This window comes from Heptranchias perlo, chromosome 5, assembly GCF_035084215.1.
Source record: "Heptranchias perlo isolate sHepPer1 chromosome 5, sHepPer1.hap1, whole genome shotgun sequence".
Classification (NCBI taxonomy): Eukaryota; Metazoa; Chordata; class Chondrichthyes; order Hexanchiformes; family Hexanchidae; genus Heptranchias; species Heptranchias perlo.
In genome coordinates, this window is record NC_090329.1 from 109,157,568 (window position 1) to 109,170,833 (window position 13,266).

At 45.2% G+C, this 13,266-nt stretch overlaps 1 protein-coding gene across 1 annotated transcript in view; it reads left to right on the forward strand.

Annotated features, from left to right (window-relative positions):
* LOC137321995 (beta/gamma crystallin domain-containing protein 1-like) overlaps positions 1 to 13,266 on the forward strand; it is a 213,302-nt gene that overhangs the window by 103,309 nt on the left and 96,727 nt on the right. Inside the window, exon 3 of the mRNA XM_067984965.1 lies at positions 1,066 to 3,266. Within this exon, the coding sequence (XP_067841066.1) occupies positions 1,066 to 3,266 (2,201 nt within the window). The remainder of the gene's footprint in view (positions 1 to 1,065; positions 3,267 to 13,266) is intronic.

Below are 13,266 nucleotides of genomic sequence, written 5' to 3' on the forward strand. Positions count from 1 at the left end.
CCTGTTAACCCTTCTTCTCTCTCCACTGATGCTGCCTGACTTGCTGAGTACATACAGCATTTACTGTTTTTATTTGCAGTTTATCTGTCAGTTTTGGAATCTACCACCTGCATTAGTTTATAACAACAACTCACATTTATATAGCACCTTTAACGTAGTAAAACGTCCCACGGCGCTTCACAGGAGCGTTATCAAACAAAACTCGACACCGAGCCACAGGCGACCAAAACCTTGGTCACAGAGGTAGGTTTGAAGGAGCGTCTTAAAGGAAGAGGGAGAGATTTAGGAAGGGAATCCCAGAGTTTAGGGCCTAGGCAGCTGAATAATCCCAACATCCAACCTGTTCTTCTGCTTTTATCTGGTCCCTCCTCAGTCAAGAGTTGAGGGTCTTGCATTGTATCCTTTTGTGCGAGAATCTCTGCTCCCTTTTTGTTTTGTTTCTCGCCCTGTTGCTGCTATCACGTTACCAGGCTGGCGGGCTGGCCCCGTGACGTCAGCTCCCCTCACCTGCACGGCCCCTGGACTGAGCGCGCGCCGCAGGAGACTCACCTGGAGCCGCCCGCTGGCTGCAGCACCTCACCTTCACCCCTTGTCGGGTACTTTCAGTGGCGATCGTGCTTCCCAACTCGCCCGGGGGGGGGGGGGGGGGAGAAAGACAGTCAACGTTTGGTGCGCTGTTGGAAAGGGAAATTAATTAGGATTTTTTTTTTTGAGCTTTGTGACAGTCTCCTCGAGCCACAAGTAAGTATCGGGACAGCGTTTCCGCTTGGAAGGCGCTCATTCAAAACAAAAACCTCAGCCCCTGTGGTGGGAAAAAAAAACACCGCTTGCCATAAATTGATAATAAAACAATATGTTTCCTGTGGTTACTCATCAGCAACATATTGTTTTATTGTCAATTTATGGCAATTTATGACTCCGTGGGTCAAATTTCTTTTTATACAAATCGTGGTTCTGATCTAGATTTTATTTGAAGAACGTTTGAAGTTTTGCACTGTACATAAAACATTCTTTTCTGTGCGTTGCGTGTAATCTGCAACTGTCTTTTTATTTTTTTTATTTTAGTTTCCAAGTATTGGACATCCAGGCTCCGGGAAGGCAGAAGAGGGCAGAAAAAAGCAAGTGCTGGATTACCTGGGAGGTATTTTTGGCTCTACTAGAAAAAAGAGTGTGAAAAATCCATCTCCAGTATCTTTAAACCAAGACAATTCTGTGGAAGAATCCCCTTCAACGACACAGGACTTCAGTCCCTCAGGGGAGAGTACAAGTGCAGGGAAAACTCCAGATTCAGGAACAACCTCACTTTCGCAAGACCAAAGGAGTGAAAGAGTGACGGAGGCTGAAGCTGATCAAGATCTGGCAGAGACATCGCAGGGCTCCCTAGAGGAAAGGGGCCTGTTACCAGCCGTTGGTATTCCAACTAAGCCTCCTGTGAGTTCACCTGTAAAACCAGGGTCTTCAAGTAAAAGTGTCACAATAGTTGATATCAACTTGCAGAGCATTCACTGGGAAACTGAAAAAAAGACTACGCCTGAGTGTGTTGCAGAGCAGTCATCTCCAAAGACTGTTAGTAATTCAGCAAAGGACTTTGTAACTGCTTTTGTAGGCAATGTGTCGAACATATTTGGAAGCACGTTGGTAAACAAGGAGGATACTTTAACTTCAGCCTGTGCAGCTGAAAGTTTGCTCTCAGATGACAGAAGTGTAAAGGGATGTGAAATTGGTGAACTTGATACCTCTTCTATCAATGAAAACATATCCCAGGACACTGGACAACTGAAAGACATTGAATTTGTAAATAGTGACAGGCTAACTGAAGGCCAATGTGATTGTGAAACCAATGCCAACTGTGAAGATATTCCAGCTATAAAGAAATGTATCTTACCAATTTCTGAGACTGTGAGGGTTGAGCAGGTAGCTGAAGTTACTGAAGTTGAAATACATCTTCCTAAAATCAAGGAAAATTCAAATGTAACGTTGTCAGAGGCATCTGTTTCATTGCCTGTTAACAACATTGGTGTGGAACTGGAAGCTTTGGAAAAGCCTTTGAAAAATGTCGAGTTGAACCAATCTGCATTTCAAGGATTTAAAAAGGAAATTGAAATTCACAATATTCCTGAAAAATTAACATTTATACCTGCCATGGCAAAGCAACAGAATTCATCCAAGAAAAGCACAATCGCACCAGATACTAAAAATAGCCAGGTTGGGGAGATAGGAGCCGATTGTGCTTGTCTCATTGGTGTAGACACAGCAACTTTACTCAAGGTAGAACAATTTGCCACAGGTAACCTATCGGAAGAAAATCAGAATGGTGTAGCAGAACCAGAATCAAATACAGATAAAGCAGTTAGTAGCTCTCTCATTGATGTAGTAAATTCTAAAAACACGGCCGAAAAGTCAGTTGATATGATTTCGGGTTTAAACACGGATTTGAGTTCAGCAACACTCGTCCCTCTTGTTGTGGATAAAACATCTCCTACAGAAACCAAACGAGGCAGAAGAAAGGGAAGAAGGAGACGATCCCTGAACTCTGATCAGCAGTCTGATAGAAACACTAGGAATGCTGATACTAACACAGTTGAAGAAGCATTGAAAGAAACAGCTTCCAGTAAGGATGAGGTGAAGCCCACTCAGCAGTCCTCTGAAGCCCCAGTTAAAACTGCTTGCTCACCAAAGCAAGGTGCTTCCTCTTTGAACCGTCGTAAAACATTGCCAAAATCTTATGTGTTCAGTGAACAGTCTGCACAAGATGTATCCAAGCCATTTGCATCAAGGAAAAATACCTCCCAACGGGTGCCTTTTAGTCCAGTTTCAGGTAACAAAGTAGAGTCCCCGGTAAAAAGTCCTTTGGAAAAGATTTCAAACGCAGAGACCCGGTTCAACAGATCTGAAACTTTCTTAACGACGCATAGCACTCTTTCTGGTCAAAAAGTGGAAAATAATATTGTTTCAGAAATCTCTGACAGTAACCTTGTTGTTACAGGTAATGGAGTTGCTGATGGTGCAACTACCGATGAGCCAGGTGAAAAAATGATTGCTTTAGATTCTGCAGATCGGAACAGCACTGTTGCTTCAGTTAGCCACATATGTAATCAACAAAAAATGGGAGGCTCTGTTGTAAAATACAGTCTGACTGAACAAGTATTTGGTGCTGACCCTGGAAGACTGAAAACTCTGAAAATGAATAACTCAGAAGAAAAAAGTAGCAACCATGATCTAATTACTTCACAACTGCATTCCTTGGTGACTACAAGAATAAGTTTGTAAGTGCATCCTTTTTTCTTTAACTCAGTATTGCCAAGGTACCAAAATCATTCTGTTAGGCTCCTGCTAAAATCTCCACACCCCAGCCCCTGATCCCATCCTTCTCTTTCCCTCCTGCCCACTTGGACTGAATTCAGTGGTGAGGAACCTTGATATCCCAGTTGACTGTGAGCTGAGTTTCAAACCTTGTATCTACAACATTGCCTGTCTCTGCCCTACCTAACCCACTGCTGTTGATATTCTCATCTATGCCTTCATCACCACCATGCGCAACCTCTACAATGCAAGCTTGGCCAGCTTCCCAAGCTCTAACTTGTTCAAATTTCCACCGCCTACTTCCTATCCCACTCTGTCCAGGATACCTATCACCCTTGTCCTTGCTAGCCTCTAATGGCTCCCAATTCTCATTTGCAAATCCCTGCATAGCCTTATTGGTCCATACCTTTGCAACCTCCTTTGGCTTTGCACATCAGCTTATGCCCTTCACCTTTCCAACTTAGCCCCCTGTGCTTTCCCATACCACCACACTCTGCTCTAACTTTGGTGGTGGAACCTTCAGCCATCTTCCGCCTACACTTAGCAATTCTCTTTCAAAACCATTGGGCCTTGTTACCACTCTTCCCTCTTTCAAAAACCTCTTCAAAATCTGCGTTATTGACCATGCCTCCATTAAGTCTTCTAATGTTCACATACATTATTTTTCTCCTTTGTTAAATACCTTCAGATGATTATCATGTTAAAATTGCCAAATAAATGTTCCTTTTCTTACATTGAATTAACCGATGTTTGGTGCTCAAAAGCCAAGTTTTAGTTTACATATTGTTGTATTATTATTTGTTTAGTATTGCATTTTTTAAATTATTCGTTCATGGGATGTGGGCGTCGCTGGCGAGGCCGGCATTTATTGCCCATCCCTAATTGCCCTTGAGAAGGTGGTGGTGAGCCGCCTTCTTGAACCGCTGCAGTCCGTGTGGTGAAGTTTCTCCCATAGTGCTGTTAGGAAGGGAGTTCCAGGATTTTGACCCAGCGACGATGAAGGAACGGCGATATATTTCCAAGTCGGAATGGTGTGTGACTTGGAGGGGAAGATGCAGGTGGTGTTGTTCCCATGTGCCTGCTGCTTTTGTTCTTCTAGTGGTAGAGGTCATGGGTTTGGGAGGTGCTGTCGAAGAAGCCGTGGTGAGTTGCTGCAGTGCATCCTGTGGATGGTACACACTGCAGTCACGGTGCACCGGTGGTGAAGGGAGTGAATGTTTAGGGTGGTGGATGGGGTGCCAATCAAGCGGGCTGCTTTGTCCTGGATGGTGTCGAGCTTCTTGAGTGTTGTTGGAGCTGCACTCATCCAGAGTATTCCATCACACTCCTGAGTTGTGCCTTGTAGATGGTGGAAAGGCTTTGGAGAGTCAGGAGGTGAGTCACTCGCTGCAGAATACCCAGCCTCTGACCTGCTCTTGTAGCCACAGTATTTATATGGCTGGTCCAGTTAAGTTTCTGGTCAATGGTGACCCCCAGGATGTTCATGGTGGGGGATTTGGCGATGGTAATGCCGTTGAATGTCAAGGGGAAGTGGTTAGACTCTCTCTTATTGGAGATGGTCATTGCCTGGCACTTGTCTGGCACAAAGGTGCTTGGGCCCCAGCTATTCACAATATATATCAATGATTTGGATGAGGGAACCAAATGTAATAGTTCCAAGTTTGCTGATGACACAAAACTAGGTGGGGTTGTGAGTTGTGAGGAGGATGCAAAGAGGCTTCAAGGCAATTTAGACAAGTTGATTGAGTGGGCAAATACATGGCAGATGCAGTATTATGTGGATAAATGTGAAGTTATCCACTTCGGAAGGAAAATCAGAAAGGCAGAGTATTATTTAAATGGTGATAGATTGGGGAATGTTGGTGACAAAGGGACCTGGGTGTCCTTGTACACCCATCACTGAAAGCAAACATGCAGGTGTAGCAAGCAGTTAGGAAGGCAAATGGTATGTTGGCCTTCATTGCAAGAGGATTTGAGTACAGGAATAAGGATGTCTTACTGCAGTTAAACAAGGCCTTGGTGAGACCACACCTGGAGCATTGTGTGCAGTTTTGGTCTCCTTACCTAAAAGGATATACTTGCCATGGAGGGAGTGCAGCGAAGGTTGACCAGACTGATTCCTGGGATGGCAGGACTGTCGTATGAGGAGAGATTGGGTCGACTCAGCCTGTATTCACTAGAGTTTAGAAGAATGAGAGGGGATCTCATTGAAACATATAAAATTCTGACAGGGCTAGACAGATTGGATGCAGGGAGGATGTTTCCGCTGGCTGGGAGTGTCCAGAACGAGGGGTCACAGTTTCAGGATATGGGGTAGGACATTTAGGACTGAGATGAGGAGAAATTTCTTCACTCAGAGGGTGGTGAACCTGTGGAATTCACTACCACAGAAGGCTTTGGAGGCCAAGTCACTGAGTATATTTAAGAAGGAGCTGGATAGATTTCTAGATACAGAAGGCATCAAGGGGTATGGGGAGAGAGCGGGAATATGGTATTGAGTTAGAGGATCACCCATGATCATATTGAATGGCAGAGCAGGCTTGAAGGGCCGAATGGCCTACTCCTGCACCTATTTTCTATGTTTCTATGTTACTGTTGCATAATGCTGAGTATAGGATATGTAGGTTTAATTTTTGGAATTTGGTTTCTAAAACTCATGTGCTGTATCCAACTAATGACGAAAAGTTTTGGGTGTTCATTTGCTCTCCAATGTTCCTTACGTATTACTAGCAGGCCTTTTTTAAATTTCAAAATATACTTTATTATTTAAGGATACTCACAGTTCAATGTAAATATCACAATTACTAGCAGGTCTCCCATTGTATCACGTATACCATGGAAAGCACAATATATTAGATTGTTGCTAAGGTGGATCTGTGTTTAAACTGGCTGTCCCTTTAAGTTTATAATGTATCTGTTGTTAACATCCTTTGGCCAATTACAGAAGCTTGCAGGTTGATAGATGCTTGTAAATGCCAGGCTCCAGATCAATTTTTAAATGTCCACCACCAAAATTAATTGATCTGTTATTAATTAAAGCCTGAAATGAATGCCTTTGTTATATATACTTTTGACACTTTGAAGTATAAGGGATCTCAAAAGAAAGAGACCAGTGAATTTTCTATGGTGCTGCGCTTGGTAAGTCAGAGGATATGCTTATTTTGATAGGGATAGGGCAGCAAAAGCAGCTTGCATTCATGCATTATGGAAATACAAAGTACTGCATTCTGCTAACAAAAAGCAAAATACCGCAGATGCTGGAAATCTGGTGTTTGGAGTATTCTGCTAAAGTGGCTTCTTGAAATTCAGATCAGAATTCAGGCTTTGTTTCTGGGAAGGTTAGTTAAGGAACTGCAGACTTTCTGGCTCTAGCAATAGGTGTTATACAGAAATATACATTATGTGTGACTTTGGAGTGTTAATGTATCATTTTTAATATATCGATGGAATGTGAAAAAAGATATCTAAATAAACAACTTTATAAATACAGTAATGTTGGGTGACTCAAGTCAACTTAATATAAGCTGGGAAATTTACTGATTGAAGTAGCAGAATTAGGACTAATAGATTTGGTACAAAATAATTTTGGACCCTAGGGATTCATTAGGATGGCATCCATAATACAGAAATAGTGGAATCTCTAGGAACTCATAATCACAATGTAATTACATAAATATCAGCCTTGGCTCAGTGATAACACTATTGCCTTTGAGTCAGAAGGTCATGGATTTAAATCTCACTCCAGAGACTTGACCACATAATCTAGGCTGAAACTTCAGTGCAGTACTGTAAAAGATCCCATGGCACTACTTGAAGAAAGTAATGGGAGTTTTCCTGTTATCCCTCAATCAACACCACCAAAACAGATCAATTGGTCATTTATCTCATTTGCTGTTTGTAAGGCCTTGTGTGTTAATTGGCTGCTGCATGGCCTACAAAACAACAGTGACTAGACTTAAAAAAAATAAGAATTAATTGGCTGTGATGCATCTTGGGATATCCTGACGACATGAAAGATGCTGTAAAAATATAAGTTTGTTACTTCTTTAAAGTGGATGAAGAAATAGCCATTACACTTGAGCTTTATAGTCTATAAAGAAGTGGTTAAGGGGAAGCTGATTGACATAAAATATTAAATAGTATAGATATGGTACATTCAATTATTACTACAAAGTAACCCAGGAAAGTAGGATTAGATGACTTAAACGTAGTGCAAAGGGAAAGGCAAGACTGGAAGGCGTGGGTGGGAGACAGACTGTGACAGAAGGATTGAGTAAGAGGTAAGATAGGCACCGAGGAAGGGAGTGGGGAGGACTGGAAGATGAGCTGTTTTGTTGTATTAATCAGAAGCAAAATATTGTGGATGCTGGAAATCTGAAATAAAAACAGAAAACCCTACCATTCCCCCCTGCCCTAACCCTGAACTTGAACCTTTCTCTCCTGTCTCTTCTTGTGCCCTCTCCGAGCTGATCTTGACCATGAGACTCACCCCTGCTCCCTCGAACCTATTCCCACCAAACTGCTGACCACCCAACTTCCCTTCCTGGCCCCCATGTTAGCTGATATTGTTAATGGTTCCCTCTCATCAGGTACTGTCCCCTCCCCTTCAAATCTACCGTCATCACCCCTCTCAAAAAACTCACCCTTGACCCCTCTGTCCTTGCAAACTACCATCCCAACTCCAACCTCTCTTTCCTCTCAAGTCCTTGAATGTGTTGTCGCCTCCCAAATCCGTGCCCATCTTTCCTGCAACTCCATGTTTGAATATATTTAAGAAGGAGATAGATAGATTTCTAGACACAAAAGGCATCAAGAGGTATGGGGAGAGAGTGGTAATATGCTATTGAGATAGAGGATCAGCCATGAATGGCGGAGCAGGCTCGAAGGGCCGAATGGCCTACGCCTGCTCCTATTTTCTATGTTTCTATGAATCCCTCCAATCAGGTCTCCACCCCTGACATAGTGCTCAAACAGCCTTTATCAAAGTCACAAATGACATCGTCTGTGACTGTGGTAAACTATCCCTCCTTATCCTTCTCAACCTGTCTGCAGCTTTTGACACGGTTGACCACACCATCTTCCTCCAACACCTCTCCTTCATCGTCCAGCTGGGTGGGACTGTGCTCCCCTGGTTCCATTCTTATTTATCTAATCGTAGCCAGAGAATCACCTGCAATGGCTTCTCTTCCCTCTCCCGCACCGCTACCTCTGGAGTCCCCCAAGGATCTATGCTTGGCCCTCCACTATTTCTCATCTACATGCTGCCCTCCGAAAACATGTCAGATTCCATACGTACGCAGACGACACCCAGCTCTACCACAACACCATGGACCTCAACCGCTCCACTGTCTCTCTGATTTGTCACACTGCTTTTCCGAAATCCGGTACCTCTCCCTGGCCACTGTCCGAAGCTGATCCAGACCGTTCGTAACCGTGGCGTCCTATTTGACCCTGCAATGAGCTTCCGACGACATATCTGCTCCATCACCAAGACCGCCCACTTCCACCTCCGCAACGTCGCGTGTCTCCACTCCTGCCTCACCTCAGCTGCTGCTGAAACCCTCATCCATGCCTTTGTTACCTCTAGACTTGACTGTTCCAATGCTCTCCTGGCTGGCCTCCCATCTTCCACCCTCCATAAACTTGAGTTCATTCAAAACTCTGCTGCCCGTATCCTAACTCGCACCAGGTCCTGTTCACCCATCACTCCTGTGTTCGCTGACCTACATTGGCTCCTGGTCCGGGAACGCTTCGATTTAAAAATTCTCATTCTTGTTTTCAAATCCGTCCATGGCCTCGCCCCTCCCTATCTCTGTAACCTCCTCCAGCCCTACAACCCTTCGAGATCTCTGCGCTCCTCCAATTCCTGCCTTGTTCGCATCCCTAATTTTAATCGCTCCACCATTGGCGGTCGTGCCTTCAACTGCCTAGGCCCTAAGCTCTGGAATACCCTCCCTAAATCTCTCTGCCTCATTACCTCTCCCTCCTCTTTTGAGATGCTCTTTAAGACCTGCCCCTTTGACCAAGCTTTTGGTTCTCCTTACGTGGCTCGGTGTCAAATTCTGTTTGATAATTGCCCCTGTGAAATGCCTTGGGATGTTTTACTACGTTAAAGGCGCTCTACAATTCAAGTAGTAGTAGCAGTTGTTGTTGAAATACTCAACAGGTCATAGTATCATAGTACGGTATAGCATAGGAGAAGGCCATTCGGCCCATTGTGCTTGTGCCGGCTCTTTGAAAGAATTATCCAATTAGTCCCACTCCCCTGCTTTTTCCTCATAGCCCTATAAATATTTTCCCTTCAAGTACTTATACAATTCCCTTTTGAAAGTTATTATTGAATCTGCTTCCATCACCCTTTCAGGCAGTACATTCCAAGTCATAACAACTCGCTGCATAAAAAAATGTTCGCTTGTGTCGCCTCTGGCTCTTTTGCCAATCACCTTAAATCTGTGTCCTCTGGTTACTGACCCTTCTGCTGCTGGAAATAGTTTCTCCTTATTTACTCTATCAAAACCGTTCATGCATTTGAGCATGTCTGTCAAATCTCCCCTTAACCTTCTCTGTTCTAAGGAGAACAACCCCAGCATCTCCTGTCTCTCTAACTGAATTCCCTCATCCCTGGCACCATTCTAGTAAATCTCTTCTGCACCCTCTCTAATGCCTTGAAATCCTTCCTAAAGTGTGGTGCCCAGAATTAAACACAATTCTCCAGCTGAGGCCTAACCAGTATTTTATATAACTTCCTTGTTTTTGTACTCTTATGCCTCTATTAATAAATCCATCCACATCATGGCTACCATCGACACCACAAACTGCCGGCTCACAGTGGAAAGGATATCCAAGAAGATCGCGCATTTAGACACAGACATCAAGTTTTTACAGAGCTGCAAGAAAGCAGACAAGATCCTGAAAGGACTACAGATCACGAACCCACTCAAGTCCACATACAACTCGGATTACGCTGAGAGACTCTGCCGTCGTACCTCTCGCACACTCCGCAACCATCTCGTACACCAACTCTACAGCAGACGCCGCAACCTTGAAACTAAGATAGAGTCCATACTCTCAACCTGTACTCAGGACACAGCAGACCAGCTACGAGATACCGCCAAACAGACGAGGCAACGGAACTACGCTGCCTACATGAAAACCAAGAGCAGGAAGCTTGAGAAACGCGGCATCACCACCAGCATTGACCAAGCTTCCCCTGGTACCACGGTTGCAACCACAGGGAAGTCTATCGTCAATTTGTCCGACCACGCCCTTCAACCAGACGAAATCGAAGTTCTCAGCCGAGGGCTCAATTTCTGCCCCACTACCAAAATGGACCCCACTAGTCTCGCGACAGACACAGAGGAATTCATCAAGAGAATGAGGCTCTGGGAATTCTACCAAAAACCCCAAGATTTCAGCAGCGAACCCAATGAGACAATCAACGATCCGGAACAGCAGACAGAGGGAAGAGTCTCACTGGACTCCTCCAGAGGGTCGCTGCCCTCAGCTTGACATGTATGCTCAAGCTGTCAGGAAATGCGTCTATGCCAGATTCATCAGCCGCACTCGGAAGACAGTCCAGAATGTCACCCGAGCACAACGCAACACCATCAAAGCTCTCAAGACCAACCGCAACATCATCATCAAACCAGCGGACAAAGGAGGAGCCATTGTCATACAGAACAGAACGGACTATTGCAAAGAAGCATACCGACAACTGGACAACCAGGAACACTACAGACGGTTACCCACAGACCCGACCAAAGAACACACCCATCAGCTCAACAAACTGATCAAGACCTTCGATCCAGACCTTCAAAACATCCTACGCACTCTCATCCCACGTACTCCCCACGTGGGAGACTTCTACTGCCTCCCAAAGATACACAAAGCCAACACACCCGGACGTCCTATCGTATCAGGCAACGGAACCCTGTGTGAGAACCTCTCTGGATACATCGAGGGCACCCTGAAACCCATCGTGCAGGGAACCCCCAGCTTCTGTCGCGACACTACAGACTTTCTACAAAAACTCAGTACCCACGGACCTGTTGAACCAGGAACACTTCTCACCACGATGGACGTCTCGGCACTCTACACCAGTATCCCCCACGATGACGGCATCGCTGCGACAGCATCAATACTCAACACCAACAACAGCCAATCTCCAAACGCCATCCTACAACTCATCCGCTTCATCCTGGATCACAATGTCTTCACCTTCAATAACCAGTTCTTTACCCAAACACACGGAACAGCCATGGGGACCAAATTCGCACCCCAATATGCCAATATTTTCATGCACAAGTTCGAGCAGGACTTCTTTACTGCACAGGACCTCCAACCAACACTATACATCAGATACATCGACGACATTTTCTTTCTATGGACCCACGGTGAGGAATCACTAAAGAGATTACACGATAACATCAACAAGTTCCATCCCACCATCAAGCTCACCATGGAGTACTCCTCAGAATCAGTTTCTTTCTTGGACACACGAATCTCCATCAAAGACGGGCACCTCAGCACCTCACTCTACCGCAAGCCCACGGACAACCTCACGATGCTCCACTTTTCCAGCTTCCACCCTAACCACGTCAAAGAGGCCACCCCCTATGGACAGGCCCTGCGAATACACAGGGTCTGCTCAGACGAGGAGGAACGCGATGGACACCTACAGACGCTGAAAGACGCCCTAGTAAGAACGGGATATGATGCTCGACTCATCGATCGACAGTTCCGACGGGCCACAGCGAAAAATCGCATAAACCTCCTCAGAAGACTAACACGGGACGCAACCAACAGAGTACCCTTCGTCGTCCAGTACTTCCCCGGAGTGGAGAAACTACGCCATGTTCTCCGCAGCCTTCAACATGTCATCAGTGATGACGAACACCTCGCTATGGCCAGCCCCACACCTCCACTACTCGCCATTAAACAGCCACCCAACCTCAAACAAACCATCGTTCGCAGCAAATTACCCAGCTTTCAGGAGAACAGCGTCCACGACGCCACACAACCCTGCCACGGTAACCTCTGCAAGACATGCCAGATCATCGACACAGATACCACCATCACATGAGAGGACACCACCCACCAGGTGCACGGTTCATACTCCTGTGACTCGGCCAATGTTGTCTACCTCATACGTTGCAGGAAAGGATGCCCCAGAGCATGGTACATTGGCGATACCATGCAGACGCTGCGACAACGGATGAACGGACACCGCGCAACAATCGCCAAACAGGAGGGTTCTCTCCCTGTCGGGGAACACTTCAGCAGTCATGGACATTCAGCCACCGACCTTCGGGTAAGCATACTCCAAGGCGGCCTTCGAGACACACGACAACGCAAAATCGTCGAGCAGAAATTGATAGCCAAGTTCTGCACCCATGAGGACGGCCTCAACCGGGATCTTGGGTTCATGTCACACTACACGTTACCCCACCAGCGAACAAATGTTATCTGTTTTTAATATAACGGGTCATTGACTGTCTTCCTTCTCTCTCTCTTTTTTTTGGGGGGTTTGTATATTCGGTGGCCTTTTAGGTGACACCTCTCTGTCTGCTCACTGTGATTGCCTTGGCAACGGGCAGTAATCACCAGGCATTGTTCTGTGATTTTCAAATGCGAAGGATTCGAAATTTTCATTTCCACACCATTCACCTGAGGAAGGAGGAAGCCTCCGAAAGCTTGTGGAATTTAAAATAAATTTGTTGGACTATAACTTGATGTTGTGAAATTGTTTACAATCTATTAATAAAGCCCAGGATCCTATACGCTTTTTTAACTGCCTTCTCAACTTGTCCTGCAACCCCAGATCTCTCTGTTCCTGCACTCCCTTTAAAACTATACCATTTATTTTATATTGCCTCTCCTCATTCTTCCTACCAAAATGTAATCCTTCACACTTCATAAGAATATAAGAAATAGGAGCAGGAGTAGGCCATACGGCTCCTGGAG